The sequence below is a fragment of the Balearica regulorum genome, chromosome Z (assembly GCF_011004875.1).
Source record: "Balearica regulorum gibbericeps isolate bBalReg1 chromosome Z, bBalReg1.pri, whole genome shotgun sequence".
NCBI classification, from domain to species: domain Eukaryota; kingdom Metazoa; phylum Chordata; class Aves; order Gruiformes; family Gruidae; genus Balearica; species Balearica regulorum.
This window is the reverse complement of record NC_046220.1, coordinates 41,302,140-41,324,392: the sequence shown is the minus strand read 5'-3', so window position 1 is coordinate 41,324,392 and position 22,253 is coordinate 41,302,140. Positions and strand designations below refer to the sequence as shown.

The following is a 22,253-nucleotide window of genomic DNA, read 5'->3' as shown; positions in this document are numbered from 1 at the left end:
GGGCTTTATAATAAAAGGTTCATCATGTTCTGCAGCTTCCGTGCTTGCACTTTCCCTCCCTCCTTCCCTCCCTTCTCTTAATCAGAATTGCTTTTGGCGAAGATTTGGAGAGCTGCTGTTTTTTCTTGCTTTGTTCTCTGTGATTTGATTCCTCTATTAGTGCTTTAATTTCTTACATTGTTTCTGAAAATGCCAGGTGATTGAAATGTATTAAATTGCTTTGCTGGATGACTATTATTACTTACAAGAAGATGGTTATTGAGTACGTTTTTCTATCTATGTGTGTATCGTATGTTATCATCTCAGTTCCAGACATTCAACTGGTTGCAAGAAAACTGTGGGTGTTTTAACATTTTCAGTGGAAGGGTAGGGTGGGTGGGGAAGCTCTTTGGAACGCTGGTGAATAATATTTGACTTTTGGAAATGTCTTAAGGCCATGCACTCCCCTCCCCTGCTTGGAAGGCTAGACATAATTTTGAAGACCTGTGGTCTTGAAGGTATTACCATTATGCTTTATTTCCTTTCTAACTGTCTGGAGTTGAGAAAATAGTTGAAATGCAGATTATGGATGCCGAGGCTTAGTGCAGGATTACTCTGTGGCTGGTGATCTTGGTTTGTGCTCTTGCTGCTGCCATCCATGGCACAGTGCCCCATTAATCTTGCGTGTTAGAGGGCTTAACTGTGCTACTTTTATTTCCTAGATGTACTTAATGATTTCAAAAATTATGTAACTTTTGAGATGTTAATGTCTGTGAAGTCTATAAGCATAGCAGAAATTGCCTTACAGCAGAGCATGAATTGGGAACGACAGTAACTTGCAATTCAGTGTAAGTATTTTCAATAGCAAAGCAATAATTCCTAACAGTTTTCTCCCCAAACTTCTTGCAGTACACCAGTACAAATCAAGAGTAGGTACAGATTGGGTTGTTCTCCCCTGTTGTGGAAAGCAGATACTTAGTGAATATTGAGTCTCCTCACTTCTGTGCTTGTGGTAAAGGATGTTCTTCTTCCTCTGCATTTGCAGAAATGAGCAACTCTTATCATCAGATGGTATCTTTTCAACTTAAATTTTAACAAGCACATGTGCTTTACCATACATGGCTTTTATTGCTTTTGGATAGTGATTTGTTTTCTTTATAAAATGTTTCTGATTTATTTATTTGTAGCTTTGATCATTTAACTGATAAGTGCTTGCTGCCTATATTCACACCTGCTCATCTTTTATTATCCTGGTTTATGTATAAATGCTTCTGTTGAAACAAATCAGTCTTGTAATTTGAAAAATATAAAATTTTGGTTTAAGTTACTTGTTACAAGTAATAGCTGTTTGACGGTTGAATACAAAACAATTGCTTGGCAGAATTTTAGTTTGATTCTCTGCCAACCAACAATAAAGTACAACCTAATTCCTAAAAACGCCTGAGCTATAAACTATCAGTCATGACCTAGCATGCCTATAGTAATAACAGGCTGAAAAGGCTAATAAAGCCTCTACATTATTATGACTATGCAATGCATGTTATAACAGGTCAATAATGTATTTTGTCACTCATTCCTCTTGTGCAGCCCACACATCATTTTCCTGTCACAGAGTGTATTACTGGGAGGGAGCCATCTCTGTGGAACACGTCTGTGCCATGAAATTGCTCATGCCTGGTTTGGACTGGCCATTGGTGCTCGTGATTGGACTGAAGAGTGGATAAGTGAAGGGTTTGCCACCTTTTTAGAAGATATATTTTGGGCTAGGGCACAACAGGTAAGGTGATGATACATCACTTCTCAATTGAATTATGTGGAAATAAAAATTATATACCTTGCTGTGACTTATATAAATTAAACCTCCTGAGTTATGAAGCTAAGTTTTTTAAAATAATATTGGCATTTGCATGATAACTTGATTTTTAAAGAAAATAAAAAATCCTTCCTGATCCACAATGAACACTAATTTTTACAGAGGTAGAGGTCAGTGCAAATGAGAATGGAAAAATCTGTTTGTCAATTATTACCTTCCCACAAATGTACTACTCAATTATTATAATTCAGCTATCAAACAGTTGCTCTGCGTTCTTTCCAGTTGTATTGTGTTCCTGAAACTGGAATAATCAGCAGAGTCTTACTGAATATTGTACTATTCCAGGTACCTAATGAAAGTGGTCTGGTTTTGTCCAGTGGACAGCCAAGAAGCATACCTCAAAATAAAATGGAAGCTGACAAAATAGAGCACCAGCACACACACTTTTTTTCCTCTTATACTGCCCAGCAAGAGTTACCCTCATGTCAGAGGCTTAGAAATCATTGCTTCCCTGAAATTGAAAGGCTCATAAATTGAATGTCAGCTAGTAAGTAGTTTTCTGATCCACTTCTTATTTATGTTGTACCTCTGCTACTTGCAGCATTTCATGTGTTAGTCATTTCTTCCTGTGCTTGTGTCAGGCCCTGATTATACCCCTTAAGACTGCAGAGCTCCATCTGTGGAAGAACAGGTGGGACTGGGAACTCACATCATACACTTTTCTGAACCGCCATTTTATTAAATATCAGGCATATTTATAGCACTGCACAAAAGAGAATTCCTTATCACTTACCATGTTTCTGTAACAAGAGAGAGAGGAAGGCTGTTGAAACACTTCATTTTTCCCTTCTGGTCCTAAAACTCATTTCCGTCCTTACATTGAGCATCTATGCTTTTGTGAGTCACTTGAACGCAATTTCATTCTAGTAGACACCTTCCATGTAGCTGATTGGAAAGGACTAAGCAACAAAAAAGGGTGATTAGTGCCCTTGTTAATTTATAAGGTCAGCAAATGTAATTTTTTTTTTCATTTTTAGAATTTATGAGTCGTTTTGTTGCCGTGCAATCATACAATTGTAGGATTATAGGTATATTCTGTAGTGCCCGACAATAATTTCGTGTGACTGAAATATTGGTGTAATACAAGATAACAGCAGCTGCTTTTGCCTTCTCTCATCTCCCATCTTTTCATATAATAGAGAAGGATAAATTAGTTGTTATTTGTAAGCTGACAACATGGCATTTATTTCATAAGCATGCATCTCTGTTGATATTATGTGAATGGGGGAAAATACAACAGGGAGCTTTCACGAGTGTGTCAGAAGTAGTAGGAAAGAGGGGTGAAGTCAGGACACAAAGCAGCTCTTTGCTTTCAAGGCTGGGAAGAGTAAAGATGCAACCAAAACCGATATGCCAGGTATCTGTGCTGTACATTTGGTTCACTTACTGCCAGTCACTAAAGGGCAAACAACATGCCCATCTCTCCTCAGGCAGAAATATTTAACCAACTATTGATTTGATGCACACAGCAAGGCTTCTGTTTTCCTTAGTGCTGCTATTAACTCTTAGAGCAGCAACTGTTATTTTGTTTTTTTTTTTTTAATTTTTATTTTTATCATGAATATTGGTACTGTTTCCTTCATCTTCTGCACATTAAAGGGAAACGAAACAAATTTCTTTTTCCGAAAATTATTATTGTCTGTTGGGAAACAATAATAAGTGACCTGTGTTTTTTGTACACTAAACAGCTGTCACATGATGAAGTAAAAGGGCAGCAGGAATTGAAAGCTTTACTTCGCTGGCGACGACTCAGAGATGAGGTACAGAACTCTGAAGAAGAGCTGCAAGTTTTAAGGTAACAATACGACAGTGTAATCTTTGCTTTTGCATGTTCTCTCTGTCCTGTTTTCCACCATTTTCTCCCTTCAAAGGATATGCATCCAAATCATCTGATTAAATCCACTGCATTTCCTTATTTCCTTCTGAAGAAAAAAGAAAAGTCAAATTAAGTTGACTAGGTTATTCATCTTCTGTATAATGCAATTGCTTTTCTCTTTGTTTAGAAAGCTTTCAAAAACCATGGGATTTAGTTTGATATAAAATGTCTCTAAGCAGTTTACAAGAGCCTCTATTCAGGGAAAAAAAAAAAGGCCATTTCCTGAACAAAGTTCACTGCTTGAAGCTGTAACATACTCACTTTCTGTGGCTGAAGACAAGCACATACAGGAGTATGGTATCCAACTGCCAAGCTGAATGAAGCTTTGAAAAACAAAGGAAAAAGCATAATGAACTATATAAACCTTTCTCTATAGAAACAACTAATAATGCTCTTTAAACAAAATTGTGGTCTTTAGGTACCAGATGCTGAGCTCAAGGCTTCTTCTTACATAGCTAAAGACATTAGATCAAAAAAGGATTCTTGCTTTGCTAAGAATTGATAATCTGGGCTGTTCTGATTGATGTCTTTGGAATTTGCCATAGTCTTTTATCTTGAGTGGCTGCCTAACATCTCCACTCCTCGTCTCCTCACAGTCTTTGACCAAGAAAAACCAGTTTCTTAATCCTAACTCAAATTAGTCCTACACTGTCCAAAACACAGAAGTAGAGGGACAGATTTCAAGAGATTATGGAGACCATTCTCCTAGCCTGAAATACAGGCAGTATGCACAGATCGTCTTAAGCAGGTTTTTGCTAACATGTTCTTAGAAACCTCCAATAAAAAAGTTTCCAAGGTACCTAGCTAAGCTGTTTCAGTGTTAACAGTTACAAATTGCTTCCTAATGCACAGTTGAAATATTGTTTGTTTCAAACAGTGTAGATTTCTTCTTTTCTTTCACCAAGTGGAAGTGAAGAAGAAATTGATCCCTGTCTTCTATATAATCAACTTTTAAATGTTTTTGGAAGACTCTTGCCATTTCTTTAATTTTTGAGGTCTTCCTTTCTTTTTATGCTTTCCCAGTAGGACCTAAAAGCCTTTTATATCTGAGCACTGTTCACCAACATAGAAATTCCTCTCTATGGCCTCATGTAATCTAAAAACGTGTCACCAACTTTGCATAACTGTATTCTTTCATTAGGCTGTTTTACTTCATGTTTATTGATGAGTTGTGTATCTTATATTTAAGCAGAGTCAATGAAGTTATACATTTGCATGTGTGCAATTTGATGATAGCTGTAAATACAAAAGCAAGCCTTATCACTAGCTGTCATACAGCTGCTACCAACTCAACTACTGATTGACAGACGCTGGGGTTTTTGTTTATTTATTTTAAAATAAAATTATTTTTAGGAACATTGGTTCTTGTGATATGAGGCTTATCTAGATGTATAGTTCCATTTTCAACATTATGGAATCACATTTGTAATCTTTTGAGTTAATTATGCAGTTGTTACTTTTAACAAATGTGTATGTGGTGCAAATTTTTAAAACCATTTTTCTAAGGGCCAAAATATCCTTCGTAGTGTGAAACTCAGGAAGGATTGATTTATCTTGAAATTGAAACTTAAGCTTTCTCTTGAATTCTAGTCAGTAGATATAAGTCTCTGTAATAAGCATCCTGCTTACCTTTTGCATAGTGGTATTCTCAATGCTAATACAAAAGAATGACAAATCATTTCTCATTTGAAAAATACACCTCAAATGCACACTTTAGAAGAGGAACATGATGCCAGCTTGGGATTCTGGCAATCTCTTCCTCTCTGATGTCTCTAGTTTCTTGTGGTTGCATTTAAGGACTTTCCACTGGTTTCAGTCAAATATAAATATTCTCTACTATTTTTGTGACATGGACTCTGAATGTTTACTGGGTTTTTTTTTCCTTCTTCTTCTTCCTTCTGAAAGTATGTCTGTGTGCTTTCCTGAGTTGGTATGGAAGAGAGAAAATTTCAGTCTTGGCATTGCACTGGGTTTTCAGTCTGTATTGAGGCTTGTGCTAGTTCGGGCTTGTGGTTTTTATACAAAGATATTAAAAGTAAATGATAACTGTTTGTTACTTCTTGCCAATTATGTCAGGAAGAAAAAAATCAGCCAACCCACTCTTCCAAGCATAAATTTATTCTTCAACTACTTTTTTTTGTTCCCTGCTGGACAATTGTACGATTTTTCTATGCTTTCTTCTGACAGCAGGATAACCCTGCCCAAAACTTGATAGCTGATCCTATTAACTTTTGATCCAGCAAATGAATACCTGTTCAGATTAGGTGAAAGCCATTCAGCAAACTGATCATCAGCACGATGTTTCTTCTTATTATGAATATTTGATATTATGTTATAGTAGCATCCATTAAGCTACCTGTGAAAACAGAAGTCAGGTATGAAAGAAATAGGTAAGTGTCTTTTCAGCAGACAGCACTCTAAAAGGCATCACCAGCAATTCTTAGTATTGAAGAAGGAATTTGTGGCACTCTAGTGCCACAGGATAAGACCGTAGACAGAATCCTGTGTATTTTCTCACAGAGTTTGAAGCAAACCTGCAGGGATAAAAGTACCTGTGAAAAGTATCCTGGCACTCATTCTGCTGGCAAGTATCAATACCAGCACTCTCATCCAGTCTCATGTTATGAAAGCAAAGAAGACTAGAGAAGTCCTTTTCATTCTGTGGGATAAAGCTGGTGTTGAGATTGTTTCACATCCTGGCCTTTATGACTGATTCTTCATTAAGACAAACCAGCATTGATATCTAATTGTAAATTTGTCTCTGAGTTCCACATGAGTCAAGTCCATTTCTGTCCTGAAGCAATGCTCTCTGACTGCTCTGTAGATGTTCACGGAGTTTTATTCTATCACACTGATAGGAAATGTGCCTTTCAGGTGGGCTCTCATCTTTGCATACGTTTTCATGACTACCTAGCACATCAGAGCACTAAATTACTGAGGACTTCTGCTGAATTGTACTTTTGCTTTGTGTGATGTACTTCACTGCTGACAAACAAAAAGCAGCATCTTTTGCTTCCTTCAGAAATTTGCCAATATCTAAAATATGCCAGGTAGCAGCTTGAATACCTTGAATCAGCTTGCCTTTAGCATTACGCCTAGCTTCATCAGCTAGGTTAGATGCCAGGTTTTGTAGGTTAGTGTAACAAACTTTGTACAGTAACAGTCTTTGTACCCAATGTGTTGTAAATATACTAAGCATTAGTTTAAAATAGTGTGCTGAAGTACTGGTGCAGAGAGCAGGGTAACTTTCTGAATATTCACACTCTTTTGCAGACATTATCGGGGGTATATATACATCCTTTGCAAAATGAAATTCTTCAGTACCATCATGCAGATGGGATGATGCTTTGTTGTCACCTACTAGGATCTACATAGGGGAAGGCAGGCAGGCAGGAAGGAAGGAAGGAAGGAGGGAAGGATTATGATTGCCTAATTTAGAATAATTGTGATTATGGGAGGTATTTCAGTTTAGCGTGGATCCTGTAGCCTGTGCTCAAACTCCATTTTTCAAAGTCTATAGACTGGGCTATTTATTATGAGAGAAATGAAGCAGTTTTGGCTTTTTATATATGCAGAGAACAATGAAAAGTCACATATGGAATGCCAGCAGGCCTTCCTTCCAGGACACTGATCCAGAATGAAAATAGGTGGACCTCTGCTCTTCTACAGCAGGTCTGCAATGGTTACATTATCTTGAAGAACTGGAGTTACCACAGGATAAGAAATCAGTTATGGATGTCCTCCTTTCAATGTTGAAGGAAGATCTTCTATATGAACTATAGCATGGTAAAGGACTGTGTTAGGAACAGTGTAAAATGGAATTTGCATTTTGTTTTTCTATTTTATTTCAAACAATTATATTTTATCAAGATTTTACTGTGTGAAGTGAATTTCATGTGCATAGGTCCTAAATATAGTGCTTAAAGGGTGAAAAACCCAGCTTAGCACTCCTGAAAAAACTCTAATAAGAAACCACGACACAGATACAAAAAAAGAAGAATGTTCTCCTCAAAGCAGATGCAGATATGAAAGAAATTTGATCACAGGGATTAGCTAGTGAGAAGTGTGTGAGTCATGTGAAGAATCCTGCACTGCTGTGGCCTGTGTTGCCTCTATTCCGTAGAAGTGGAGGGAAAGATGTTTGGTGTCCAAGACTGGCCATTTCAAAATCCACACTTAGAATTGGAGAGGTTGTTTCAGTCACAGGCAGACAGACATCTGTTCTCAGACCGCTGTTGGCTGGGATGTTTTCTGGATGGAAATAAAAAAGCTAGAGGGCTCTTCAGTACTATGCCTGTGAAGGCACTGCTTATAAATGAAGAAAAAATGTTTGCATAGCTTCTCTGTAGTTTCACTGTGTGCTTATAAGAGTCTAAAAGTCCTCCAGACTTTACTGCTGTAGATTTCTGACATACCAGATGCTGTATTACATTTTAAAATCAGGCAGTGAAGTAGGTTAGTTCTAGACATTATTGTCTGTAAAACCCAAACCTCTGTGTGTGTGAAAGGCTTGCTCTTTTAAAACTTCAACTACTTTTCTTCCAACCCCAAATGGCAAAAATGAAAAACAGAACATTATTTCTTCTGCAGTGTATTGTGTGCAGATGAAAGAGATTATTCTTGCAAGTATAGTTGTGTAAGCTGTTAAGCCAGTGTTCAGGTATAAGAAAATAATCTCTAGTTGAACATGACTTCAGCACCCTTCCCTTCCCTTCCCTTCCCTTCCCTTCCCTTCCCTTCCCTTCCCTTCCCTTCCCTTCCCTTCCCTTCCCTTCCCTTCCCTTCCCTTCCCTGCCCGTCCCTTCCCTTCCCTTCCCTTCCCTTCCCTTCCCTTCCTCCTCCTCTCTACTTTATTCTTCTTCTCTTCCTTCCCTTCCCTTCCCTTCCCTTCCCTTCCCTTCCCTTCCCGGTCCCATGCCTTCTTTTGTTTGTTTCTCTTTGTTCATGATGTGTCTGTGCACTGTGGAATGTCATGCAACATGATGTCAAGCTGGCAGTGAAAAGAGTGTATCAACTTAGTGATGGATTTCATTTGTACCCTGACTGTCTGGTCAGCTGTGTACAAAATTGCATTAAAAGTATGAAATTTGTTTGTTTGTCTAAGACAAGTTATTTACTTAGGATAAAGAAAAAGACTGAACTACTCACAGGTGTCTAAAGTTACTATGTTGTTCACAATGCTTTCAACTATGAGAACATGTAATGTACGAGTTATTTCTTTACTGACTTATCCAAGACTTAATTAATTAGTGTGTTACCATTTTAGGCCCAAAAAAGAGAGCACAGGAGAACTGAGTGAGTCTGGGGCATCTGTTGTCAAACATGGTCTTAAAGCAGAAAAAAACTTCATGCAGGTTCACTATTTGAAGGTGAGTGTTGTCAGCTGATTTTTATTGAAATTGCTTTACTAATGTGATAAAGACTTATTTCTTCTAGACATCAGTGAATTCATAGCATCCTGTTTGTTTCTGGCTTAATTTCTTCCAGGGTTACTTCCTTTTGCGGTCTCTAGCAAGGACAGTAGGAGAGGCTTCATACCTTGCATCTTTACGAAAATTTGTCCAGAAGTTCCACGGGCAGCTTGTCCTTTCTCAGGTACTGTGCTGGGGCTATTCCCCACTTACTGAAAAAACAAATGACCTAACTTTTTGGTTTGACTATCTAAATCACCACTTCTGGTTGTGGTGGAAAGAAAGAAGCAATTGTAACTTCGTGATATTGGAGAAATTCCTACCTGCTAGAGGGCAGAACATTTTTTTTTCGGGTGATACATAAATCAGACACCCTGCTAGTATCTAATAATGTAAACAATGGGTGATTTTGGTTTTTTTAAACTTGATACTTTGAAAGGTCAATAGGTGAACATAGGTGCTGATATTCTCAAAGATAAGGTCATTTATCATACTGGAATTGTCTCCTGTACTCTTTTAGTTCATGGGTTTTGGTTGTGGTCAGTCAGTCTTTCTCCTGATACCTCTCTGTTTCTGATAGAGAAGAAACACAGAGTAGGAATGTAATTGAAAAATTCTGTAAATCGTAACAGTGTGTGCACATTATATTTCTAACTTTATTTCCTTCTTCTCTGCATGCTGCTTGAAATTCATTGCTTATAATTTCACAGTGTTTCTTATGAGGATGCTCTTTCTCACGAAGTCAGTGATGTCCCCATCACTCTGTGACATTGCACCCACCTGTATTACAGTCTTGTCACAGCCTCTGTATAGGTTCATACTCCTGTGCTTTCTAAAACATTCTGTTACTGATGTATTAATCTAAAAGGAATGTTGAAGATGTGCTGCTTCTTCCTTTCAGTAGACGTTCTCTGACAGTGATACCATGCAGTGGCAGCCCACTCTTAAGAGCAGTTGTTGTCATAGAACAGGATTTCTTCCTGGATTGTTGAAGACTTGGTTGTAAAAAATAATGTTAAATTAGGAATGGGAATCTGCTTTCCCTAAGTCCAACTGCATACATTAATCACTTGAACTACAGACTTAGCTTGTTCTCTTGCTGGCATAAATGGTGTATAATTACTCCATGCAAAGTAGAACAGCTTCAAAAGGAAAGATCGAGCAACTCACACCACAGTATATTGTACTATCTGTTACATAGAGAACCCACCTGGGCTGATGAACAGAAATTTACCTCCCCCTGTGTCTTTCTGAAAAAGAGTCCTGTAACCAGTGGCTGTAACATTAAAAGGGGGACTATCTTGTCCTCCAGTGTTTTGTTTTGAGAACAGAATGACATAGGTCTCCAAACCCAAAGTTCTAGTAAATCCTGTTGCTTCTGTAATGCTATGAAGACAACCGTTCATGGGGGTGTCTGTGAACCAGGTCACTGAACTCGTCATGGTTAAAACTAGGCCTGGAACAAAAGGCACAACATAACAAATAATTGGCATCACTAGAAGAGCAACACAATGAGGCTGAGGGGCAGGGGAAAAGAGAAGGGATATGAGTAAATTTCTGAAACCAGCTGCTTTGCTGAAGTCTGTCTTTTCTGGAGCTATGGTTGAAATCTTTGAGGGGATTCAGGATGGTGATAAATGTCTCCTTGCAACACAGAGTAAGGGCCTCTGATTTTGAGGGAACGGGATCTAACACTTTCCTGTTTCTTCCAGCCACAGTGATTCTTTGCTCATGGGCTTGCTGTTTTGGATCTCACTCTTACGGGGTGAGATGTCTGCTCACGTATCGTACAAATAGCTCATAGACCTGTGGATTCTTTTGTACGTCAGGTTACCCAGAAGTTGGGCATAGTAGCTCTACTGTGGCAGGTCTGCCCTGTGGAGGAACGTTTAGGGTATTAAGGGAGTTAATGTTTCCACTGCTGCAGCTGTTCATGTTACTGAGACCCTGAGCAGTTACATTTGGCATAGTGAGGAAAATGCCAATGACTGTATGGGCCTTGTCTACATTATGGTGTCCAAAATCATAAACATGATGCTTCACAGCTGGAAACTTTCTGAAAATTACAGAAATCACGTAACTGCTAAAAACAGGAAGCAGCCCAGTGTTTTAATCTGGTAGTAACAAAAGTGCTCGCATTTTGGTGAGAAAAAGTTAGCTTCTCACATCAACATCCTGGTTGATTTGAGATGAGTTATGTCAGTAGACTGTTTAAATGCTGCAAAATATCGTAGCACATTATGCTATTAGACACAATAGCTAAATTGCATTGTAATTGAACGAGCCATCTACTAGAGACTTCTCCCTTTGTCCAACACTCTGCTATGAAATGTCAATTTGTAGCTTATCTAACTCCAGTCTCGTAAGATGAAATACTGTATGTTGTTTCGGCACACAGAAACAACCATTTTGGTTATTGGATAAATTGTTCAGTATTTCTAATTACTCAAGCAAGAGTAAGTGATGCTTTTATTTCAGGTTTCTTAGGCTAGTTTTTATTTGAATATGTGCAATCTGTCCATAGCTATGTGCTTAATGTAGGTCAACAAAAGATACTTTCCTTCATTTGAAGATACTAAATTTGATGGAGAAAGAGCTGCATACTATGTAACTTTTATTGTGTGCTTTCTGTGCTTTTACCTTGTTTCACAGCAGCCTAAATCCAGCTCCCATTGAAGTTACTAGGAAAAGAATTTTAACATCATCCTGCTGTTTGGTCAGTATGTTAAAAATGAAAAGGGCATAGGGCTATATCCAATTGTAAATGCATTTAATTTCTTTGTAAGAAATCTTAAAGATCGTATTTATATCAGTGTCTGGTATAGGTAGATAAGCAATCACAGCAGGAGTTGCAAATGCAGAAGCAATGAAGTTAAGTTAGTACAAAGTTTATTATTCAAGTTCGTTCTTGAACAAATGTGCTGTCAGTGTTTAAATGAATATACAATTTAAAATAAATAGAGGTGCAAATGGTGAGTTTAAATATCATAGTGTTGTACTTTAACCTTGTCCAAAATAATTGTAAAAGTTCCCAGCTTTAGGAATTGTGGGGATGAGGGAAAGTAAAAACAGTGAAAATAACTGCCCATGTTCTGAATACTAGTCTTGTTTTCAGTGCTGTTTGTAGTATTTTTCCTAGATGGGAACTGCAGGTGCAAGGAAATGACTTCAGATGTCAAACATTAATCAGTTTGCCTTTTTTTCTTCATTTTGATTGCGTGCTCAATATGTTTTTAATAGTAGTTTTTGTTTATTTTAGTTCAGTTAGCAACAGACAAGTAAAGCAAGTCTGGAATCTTTGAGAAGGATTTAAAAAAAATCTTCCATTTTTCTTTCTGTGAGAGAATTCACTTAGTAATTGCTTTGAATGAACTTTTAAAATAATGAATGGGGTGTTACTGACTATAAATAAATAGAAAGGAGTGCAAGTTGCTGATATTCCTAACACAGTTAAAGCTGTTGTTCAGTTTCATATTGAAGTAAGAACACCTTGGCAATTGAATTGTTTGCAGACTTTGGTTTTCATGTAGTTTTGTCTGCTATAATAATAACCCAAGGTCTCTAGTGTTCATCCATCTGATAGAGTTATAATTTGCTGTAGTGAAATAACAGTTAAGGAGTCAGTGCTTCAAAAAAATCATAGTTTATGCTATTCTTAAAAGTTTTAAAGAAGAAAGCAGAGAGTAGCAAAGCTAAGAGGAGCCCAGATGTTTTATAATCATTTATAGTACAGATGAGTTATTAAACAGTCAGTTAATGTCTCACACATTTTAATGTCCAACAGTATAGTTGTATTAAAAAACCAAGTACCTTTTGGTATCATTTATCTCAACTATAGAGATCTTAAAAGAAGCACTAAGTTTTACACATAAAATTGTCTTCTATCAGGGAAGTGACCCATATATTTGAAAATGTCTTGGACCTTGCTGATAGAGTACACATCCTTACCATAGCTGCTGAACTTACTAAGTCTTGAGCCTCAGTCTTCAGCTGTGGAGTATCTCTTTGCATTTCCACTTCTGTTGCAGTAGTGTGTCACTCCTCTGCTGACCTTAAGGTTTTGTATTTGCTTAGCTTCCATTTAGCATCTTTCAAGCATAAAAGTACATGATGGCTTGTTATGCAATATTATTTGATAGGAAAAAAGATAAATTCTTTATTTTCCAGAGCAAAATGACAAGGGAGTAGTCCCAAAGCATGTGGGTTTTATTAGTGCTGAATCATAGCTCCACCTTTTGTTTAGATTTAGTGTATTTTAAATAATCAGAGTCAAATGCATCTTAAATGTGACTTTCTGCTGGATAGTCTTAAACAGAAGTCCAAAGAATTATTGAGAGCCCTTTGTAGCACCATTGATACATAACAGATCTAGTTCCTCATCTTTTCCTTAGGTATATATGTGTGTTCTTGCATGTTTATACATGTAAAATAGAAGGAATCTGTGTTTAATTCAAATTTTTAGGCAGTGGTATATTTATTATTTTTAGTGGACAGTGAGACATTTGTGTAACTTCCAAAGAAATTAAAACATTTCAAGTGAATTTGAGACAACATAGGCTCTGGTGTGAAAGCCTCTGGAGAAGGTGTGTTCAAGTTGCATGCCTTCACTTCCCTGCCTGGGGTCTAGTTTGAACCTTCCAGTGAATAAGGTAGTGAGGAATGCCAACGCTTTGTTCAGTGAATTAAGTGACAGTCAACATACTTTTTCCAACTTATCTGGTCCCTGAATGGACTTATCTGCTCTGAGGTGTTTTGACATGTACAAAGATATTTTTTGTGAAAGACCTGGGGCTCTGACAGAAACCCTTCTGCAAATATAGCTGGGGTGATTTAAGACTTGCTTCCCTTAGTTATTCACGATGTACCTAAGAGGACAAATTCAGTCTTGTTAGTATGGACAATTTACTAAGATTAGTTTGTGTGAAAGCACTGGACTGTGAATTTGGGTAGCTCAGGCAGGGGTACAGGTTGCCTTCTGCTGCTGTGCTATAGAGGGTCAATAACCCCAGTCAGAGAAATGCTGGGAAAGGGCCATCCAGGGGGCTGATACTACCTTAAATATCCACAAGAAGATTTACCAGAAATCCCTGTCAGATCCTCATATGTTGTATGTTTTCTTGTTTGCCACAATAGTTATTTGTTTTTCTTCAGGGAATTGCTAGTGATCTGAATGCAGTTCACTGGGCAACCAATTCTGCTTTTGACTGGAGCTAGTCAGTGGCTTGGTCACCTGGGGCTTAAACTGTTAAGCTGTCTGGCTAATGATTCTAGAGCATATAGTTGGGGAGTCTTGCCTACTCTTGGTAGGAAGTTGTCATCTTTGGAGGGGCAGTCTGGGCTTGTTACCAAAACAGCAAGAAAAGGATTTCAACATGTTGCTGATTTTGTTAAATAAAAGCCAGGAAGATGAGGAGGGGTGGTGGTGGTAAAAATAAACAGGATCCTAGTAAGGGTTCCCCTTATTTGTTTTTCCACCCAAAAGGGACAAAGTAACTTTTACCATTTAGTTATGCCATTTACAAACTGCATAATTGACAGGGATGGTTTAATTTTGAGTGGGTAATTTCCATAAGAAATTGGATGTAAGAGTATTTGGAGTTTATTTGTTGCAAACTGAATGTCCTTTTAGGTGTATCACTTTTAGTCATGAAATCTCTTTGAATGCTCTTATGCATCTTATTTATATTTCAGTTAGAGAATTTAACTGAAAGAAACTGCTGGTTGTAGAGTACTTGAAATATCTAGATTTGAGTTTTTCTTAAAGGTGATGTAATTTGTCTTTTAATATTCAGTGTTCTTTATTTAATATTAATATGGGTGATCAGACATAGGTACCTGTCTGGTACCCCAAAACAGTTCAAGATTAGAAACATGCTGGTCATTGCTCAAGACAAGAATTGGAGTAATATAGCATCTTTAGTCAGGAAATAAAAGGTCTTCTAAACCTAGATCTTTCTAGTTACTGCTTCAAGTAACCTTCATTCCTGGGGTTCTCAAAATTACTTCTCTCAACCTGCTTCTCAGTGATTGAGTCCCCACTCTTCTTTGCCTTTGACTCAGACATGCTGCATGCATTTACATACAAAGAAAACTTGTCCTTGATCTCAATTCAAAGTCTGTACCCAGATTTGATCTGCTCAGCAGCAGCCCAAAGTTGCAATTGTGATTAAAACTGTTGGCTTTAGTCTAGACTAATGTGAGAGCAGACAAGAGTCTTTAAGGAATTTAATTATGAGGGTCTAGCAAAACCTTAGCAAACGTGTGTGAACTCATTTTTCAAAGGCTTTTTCAGTTTGGCCAAATGTCAATAAAATTCCACAAACTGCAGAATAAGTTTCTGTATACAGGGAAAAGTTGTTTTCTAGCCTCTAGGTTTCCAGCCAGGGAAGAACAACAGGAGTATGTAGGGAAGGGAGATTATTTCGTAATATGGATATAAGCCAGCTTGTTAATAATGCAGCACTGTGGTAGCATGGCATTTCTAACTCATAATTTCTTTCTGGCTTCATTGAATTACTTGCAACAAAGATAAAACCCAAACTATAATTTGTTTTATGATCTGGTTCAGCATTTATTTATGATTACCCTGGTCATCCACAAGTCTTTGCTTCCAAGTGTAAGGTCACTAGAACCTCTTAAAGAAATGGCATCAAAGCTTAAAAAACCCCACATTATCCCCTAACTTTTCTCTTGGGCACTTCTGAATCATTTCATCTAGGGAGGAAGAAAAAAATAGCCTGAGGATAAAATTTCACTCCAGATGGTTAAAGTTTGGCAAAATTATAAGCAACTGAAAAGTTTGACCTGTAATGGGATGTGTCATACACACTTGATAACAAGCAAATGTTAAAAGCCATGCAAATATGAGATATGTAGTACTTTGTTTTCGTACTCTGTTTTGGAGCATCAAAATAGAAAATAAGTTAAAATAAGATAGACTAGATAAATCCTAATTTTAAGAAAGTGTGTAGAATGATGTTTACTGCCTTACACTTAATAGATATTTGGAAAAATGAAGACAGCTTTAATCACAAAGGAGATGGTTAATTTCATAGTATAATATACAGAATATACACCACTTCTAATACCAGAGGTATATTCAAGTGTACTATGGGACTGATTATAAAAAGTTGATGCAATCCAACGAGGGAATCTAGCTACATTAATGTATACAGAGATGGTGCAAACAGTGTCAAGGATGATCGCTTCAGTATTACTTTTCACACATTTTTGAAACAACTCTGATGATGATCTTTTAATGTTCTTTATTTCCATGTAAGCTTACTCTGTACCTCCAGCAAAGCCTCCACAAGTGGAAGGAGACAGTAGTTCTCTGTTTACATACAGAATAATGGTACCAAACTGCAAGTAATATGTTGAAAGAAGGGGATTTCACACTTTATCATCATGTCAGCAATACACTGTAGTTAGGACAAAATGACTCCTGGATCAGTTAATGATGGCATTCTTGCCACAGCCACAGTGAGCCCAGCACTGTGCAATTTACCTTTTGTCATGAGCACATTTTACAGCCACTGCAACATAGCCTGAATCTCACTTGTAATCTAAAGGAGGAAAGCTTAACCATGTTACCAGTATTTTCAATTCTGCAATCACCCTTTCTTTGATTCCCTAACAATGCCACAATCAGACAGAGAAGCAGCATCTTTTGTTGAATGCCATGGCAGATTCTCTAAATAAAAGTTTTCTGCCTTTTAGAAAACATTCTTCAAGACCTTAGAGAACAAGTACTTGCAATCAGAAATCAGCCTGCACTCACATATTGCAGTGAGGAACATCATTAGCCTATGAAACTTGGCTTCTCAAAGATTCGTATTAATAAAGTGGATGTATTGCTTTATGAAACAGCATATAAATGAATAATTCATATTAATAAATCATCTTCTTATGAGATTGCTCAGAGGAGTGCATTGTGTCAAAGTGATTGTCATTAAAATTAGGTCATATATAGCATGGGGTGCCAGAGAACCTTTGTGTGCTTTTAGGTATAACTTTCTAAAGAGGGCTTATCATACTGTTTATAAGTGAAGATGATAGTAATGCTGTTCCACTGGCATTGCACCTTCTTTGTAAATCCATGAAAGAAATTCTAGCTACCTTTTCTTTGAAGAATTTACTCCTTAGTTGATGTGGTTGGCAGCAACATTGTGAATTTTGTCACAGAAAGAGGAGTGGGTGTGATCTTCCTATCAGGTGTGTGCATTAAGGGGAAAAAAAAACACCTTATGTGGTTATATAATTAAAGACAGTGTGATAACATAAGCACAGTGGAGAGAATGTAAACACCCTTAATTCTGGTGTTTCTTAGCCTTTGAGTATGTGAATCTGCAGCCTTTAACAGTTTTAAATATAGTTTGTGTTGTGTATTATAGATTAAATAAAAGTGGGAATGTGGGATTGTGTTAAAATAGTCAGCAAGCTTTCCAAGCCCATTTTCTTTCAATGTTGACACTTTTTGTTTGTGTGGGTGGAAAACTGACAAACATAACGTATGTTGTATAAATAACTGAGCAGTATATCACCATAGCATATATGTAATCTTCTTTGTTATCATTCTGTTATCTGCAGTCTTTATAAATCCATTGCTTACTAGCAATGCAGACACAGAGTTATGTCTTCATAAACGTACTAACTGTGGTGCTTTCTTTGTTTTCCAGGATTTTCTTTGCATGCTGTTGGAAGACATCCCTGAGCAAAAAAAGTAAGTGAGAACCAGTCAGAGTAGAAAGCAGAAATCAGATTTAAATATGAGCTGTGCTAGCCAGAAATACTAGGATTTCATTTAGTATTGTTCTGCCTATTTTTTTCAAGAGTGTGTTTGTATCTTTCTCTGAAAATTATCAAGACACATATACACAAAAAATATGAGACTTGCTGTGTTGTTGCTGTCTCATGCTCCCCCCCAAGCTGTGCCTGTAACTTGCATGTTAGGGCAGCGGTGAGGTCCTCTGTTCACTACGCAGTCTGAAGTGCCAGGCGCCGCTGCCTCCTCAGATTAATCTGTGATCCTCCTGCCAGCTGCTTTTGGCACATGGCACCCTAGAGCAAGGAGGCCAGAGCTTTGCCATGGATCTGGGAAACCAGAGAAGATGAATTTTCCTCCAGCTGTAGTCTGGTACCATCCCCTGCCTGTCACACTGTGTACCAACCAGGGAAGGATGGAAAAAGCTAACAGAAATCTAGCATTAATTGCCTGGCATGTCCTTCAAAATCCTGCTGCATGTGACTGTGACTGGCTAAAGATGATACAGCTAGTCTTTAGCAGAGCTTCGATCCATCCCTGCTTAATCCGTTGGTTTGTTCTGTGCTACTACAGACTGTGCTACAAATGCTTTGTAATGGAGCTTTACATATAATAGTTTTAAAAAATAATGTATTCACTTGAAAAATGCAGTTTTGGGCAGCAGTATTCCAAAAGTCTTCATAAATCTAGGTGAGTAGTTTGGAAAAAAAAAAAAGAAGATATTCATAGAAGTCAAATGTATTGAATTTTTTACTGAAACACTTCTTAGGGGGTGAGGGACAGAGAAGCTAGTTATCATTGAGATAATGTGTTTTGTGCCATGATGACTTTAGTTTGGGTGGTGTTACATTTTCCAGTGATGTCCTGTAGGATGATATTTTGTTTATATCATTGGATATGGGTTTCCAGCCCAAATATAATCAGGAATATTAAACGGAATATGTGGAAAAGTGAATTATTTAGTGGCATGATTATACATTGATTTGTTAATAAAATCTCTGTTTTCCTTCCTTTTTACACTTGTGTTTCTCTGAAGGCCAAACCCAGTGTAAAATGTTGTTTGAATAACCATCTGATTTTCAGCCTAGAAACATGCCAAAATTTTTAAAATTTCAGTGAGAATACTGCAAAAGAAGTATGTATCCATTTGCTTCGCATCATATTGCAGAATGTATGGACAAAATTTCAGATCTATGGTAATTCATTTTACAATCAGACATACAGCCTATCTGACGTTATCTACTGCCAAATTACCTTAGGTGCAGGTATCAACAGTGATGCCAAGATTAATAGAATATCCGGATATACAGAGAGCCTTTATTTCTTATCTGCTACAAAGATGTGTTTTCATTCTTGACTGTATTCTGTTGCTAGTAGACAAATACTAGCCTGAGGTAAAAGCAAAGGGAGGAAAGATAAAAATGAAATATTTTTAGAGATCATCTGCTGATGAGTGGTTTTTTGCGCAAAGTTTCAGTCGGAGGAAAGAAATGTATTTCAAGATTAGAGCAACACAAAACCTCCCAGACTTGTACAATTCTACCAAGGACAATTTTAATGTTAAAACTAAATGCTTCTTACTTGAAAAATATTAAGCACTCTAATATAGTGAAGTTTGTAATGGAGGCTGGACTTAAATCATATTAAAAAAAAAAAAAAGAAGAAAAGAGAAATTAGTAGTAGGGAATCAAGCCATATCCTACCTTTAGCTGTGGCAACAGAGGCAAACTAGTGTAACTAGGAGTAGAATTTGGCTTATTGGAGAATTTTGTAATGAGAACAGGATTAACATTGGCAGAAAGCAATCGTACAACAGCATGGAAATTTTCTGTAATTATTACATTGGTGTAACGCAGTATTAGTTTTCTGCTATTGGATACAGCAGACTATATCTAAAAGATTCTCACCCTTCCAGTACTTAATTCTTTTTGGGTTTAGTTACAGGAGATTTTTTAGTGCATTCCCAGCAATGAGCAGTTCCAAGACACAGACATAACTTCTTAAGTGGTAGTCACTGATTTTTGCTGCCTCCTGTACTCAGAGGAGGAGGATTATATGCCTGGTTTATAGGGCTACTTCACTTCCTGCTCTGACTCAATTTAAATGGCATGTTAGCTGTAGGAATCCATTCTCCAAGGCAAGATCCTCCCGTTTCTGGACGGCAGCTGAATACTGACATCAGACAGACCTAGCAGTACTTTCTGGTCCTTTAGAGTTTCCTGACTTGCCTTTAAGGCGGATTATTTCTCTGTGTGAAGGGCTAATGGCAAGGAAGACAAACAAATACCTATCATTATCCTTCTCTGTTTTCAAAGCCTTTTAAAATATAACATACACTGGCTATAGCCTCACATTATCTTACCCTTTCTGTAGAAAATCTACAATACATTTCACCTGTAACTGAGGCATCTTATTTCCTCATATATAATTTGAAACTTCACTACATTAAAAAAACCCAACAAACTAAACCAAACAACAACAAAACCCCTCTTATGTGTCTGTATATCACAGTGCACTAGATTTGATAAAACTCCCAGTGGCTCTGTTCTCCTCAAGGCTTACACCCATAGTCTTTGGTGTAAATTGATCCTTTCCACATCTGTCCAGCATGTGAGCCATGCAAAGACTCGATGTTTTTAAGGCCCTGTAACAGAGGGTGAGTGTCACCAGCCCCAGATAAATCAGTTTCAGCTGCTTGTGCTCTTTGCAACTGCAGATTTTTTTGAGCAGGTCAGTTCTGTTCTTTGGGGTTTTCTGGTGGTATTTTTTACTTCATTTCATTCAATAAAATAAATAAGTGTACTAATAGAGCTGTGATTTTAATTATACACAATAGACAAAGGAATGCTTATGTTACAACTCTGTACTGTTAATAACTCAGGCTTACTAACCACATTCCTTGGATGTCTCCATAAATTGTCAATTAAGTACTAAATCAATGTTAAAATAATTCTGTAATTTCAAACTACTCAGCTATACAGGTATATGTCTCTTTCTCTCATACTTGCTTGCTTCATTACTTACATTGTCATGAATGTGGTGATTTTGTTGAGAAAAACAGCTGGTAGGCACCTAACTCCCAGAGCAAATCATTGGGAAAGATTTTTTCCAGTGTTTTTGATTCCTCCATTGTTTTGGTAAACTAAAATGTATGCACTGGACAAAAAGCAAAGGAAATCTTATCTGCAGGAACCTATGGCTAGTTGACAGAATCACTAATCAGTCACTAGTCTTTGATTTGCTCTAACTATGCCTCCATATTTAGCTGGAATGGCTTACTTTGAAAATGATTGAGGTGCATGAATGTATATATCCAGATGAAGCAAATATGCTTGTTGAAGTATTTTCAGTTGGATATAGACTTTTTATCTTCCTTAAAAAAAAAAAAAAAGTTGCACACTTTCATGTACACTATTTATTTGCTACGACATCTTATTCTAAAAGTGTTTTTTCCTCCTTGACTGAGGAATTAAGTGGCTTTACATTAAAGTTTGTGGAGTGCCTTCTGGCCTTCTGCAACGAAAACTTGATATAGAGACATCTTTTATAATGCTAATTTTCAAATTATTATTAATGCTAGTATTTTACAGAGCCTGCTCTGAAGCTTTCAATCTAGCCAGGAACAGTATGTATGCATGTTAGGAGATCATTCCCAGGCTGATCTGCTTATTGTCTAAACAAATAGACAAGGGATAGGATAATGGATGTACTAGCATTCTCATTTTACAGTAGGGAACTGTAGTACAAAGCAATTGAAGAACCTGCCCAGCCTTGTAAGAGCTCTGCTATAGCGCTAATCAATTGAACCCAGATCCCACAGTCCAATACAGTGCCTTAACCAGGCGGCCACTCAGGAGATCACACACACACACCAGGTTTAAGTCTTTACAGAAGCTTAACTGCAACATAAGCAGGGTAAGTGCCCTTTCTGAATATGGATGCTTTACTGAACTGCAGCCTCTATAAATATCAGGGCCTTTGTCCTTTCTCTAGGACATTTGTTTTGAAATAGCAATCTGTTTGTGATCTATATTGTGGGCTTGATCCAAAGCCCAGCAAGTTAGTGGAAACCTTCCCAAGGACTTCACAGCTCTTCAGTATTGACTCTCAACACATTCTGAGTAGATCTTTGCAATAGTCTGCATATTACCGATATATTTAGAATAAAAATAGTGAATGCCTGTAAAATTCTAAAGCAAGTTGCTTTTTTTGATGGGTGCCAACAAAAATGTCCTAAGTTGGAAAAAAAAAAAAAGGTGTGTGAAAGTACAAAGAAAGAAGACTGCATATGGTCACGACAGGTGTTTAGCTGAAATGGAGGGTGCTGCAGGCAGAGAAGTAGCAATGTTG

The 22,253-nt window shown here is 37.3% G+C and overlaps 1 protein-coding gene across 4 annotated transcripts in view; it reads left to right on the top strand.

Annotated features, from left to right (window-relative positions):
- Nucleotides 1-22,253, top strand: part of AOPEP (aminopeptidase O (putative)) — a 213,353-nt gene that overhangs the window by 89,627 nt on the left and 101,473 nt on the right. For all 4 annotated transcript variants that reach the window (XR_012833149.1, XM_075740903.1, XM_075740904.1 and 1 more), the window contains 5 exons: nt 1,567-1,756; nt 3,541-3,647; nt 8,995-9,097; nt 9,216-9,323; nt 17,818-17,861. Coding sequence is in view for 3 of the 4 variants with exons in the window: in XM_075740903.1 (XP_075597018.1) it covers nt 1,567-1,756; nt 3,541-3,647; nt 8,995-9,097; nt 9,216-9,323; nt 17,818-17,861 (552 nt within the window). In the remaining variant the exon portion in view is untranslated. The remainder of the gene's footprint in view (nt 1-1,566; nt 1,757-3,540; nt 3,648-8,994; nt 9,098-9,215; nt 9,324-17,817; nt 17,862-22,253) is intronic.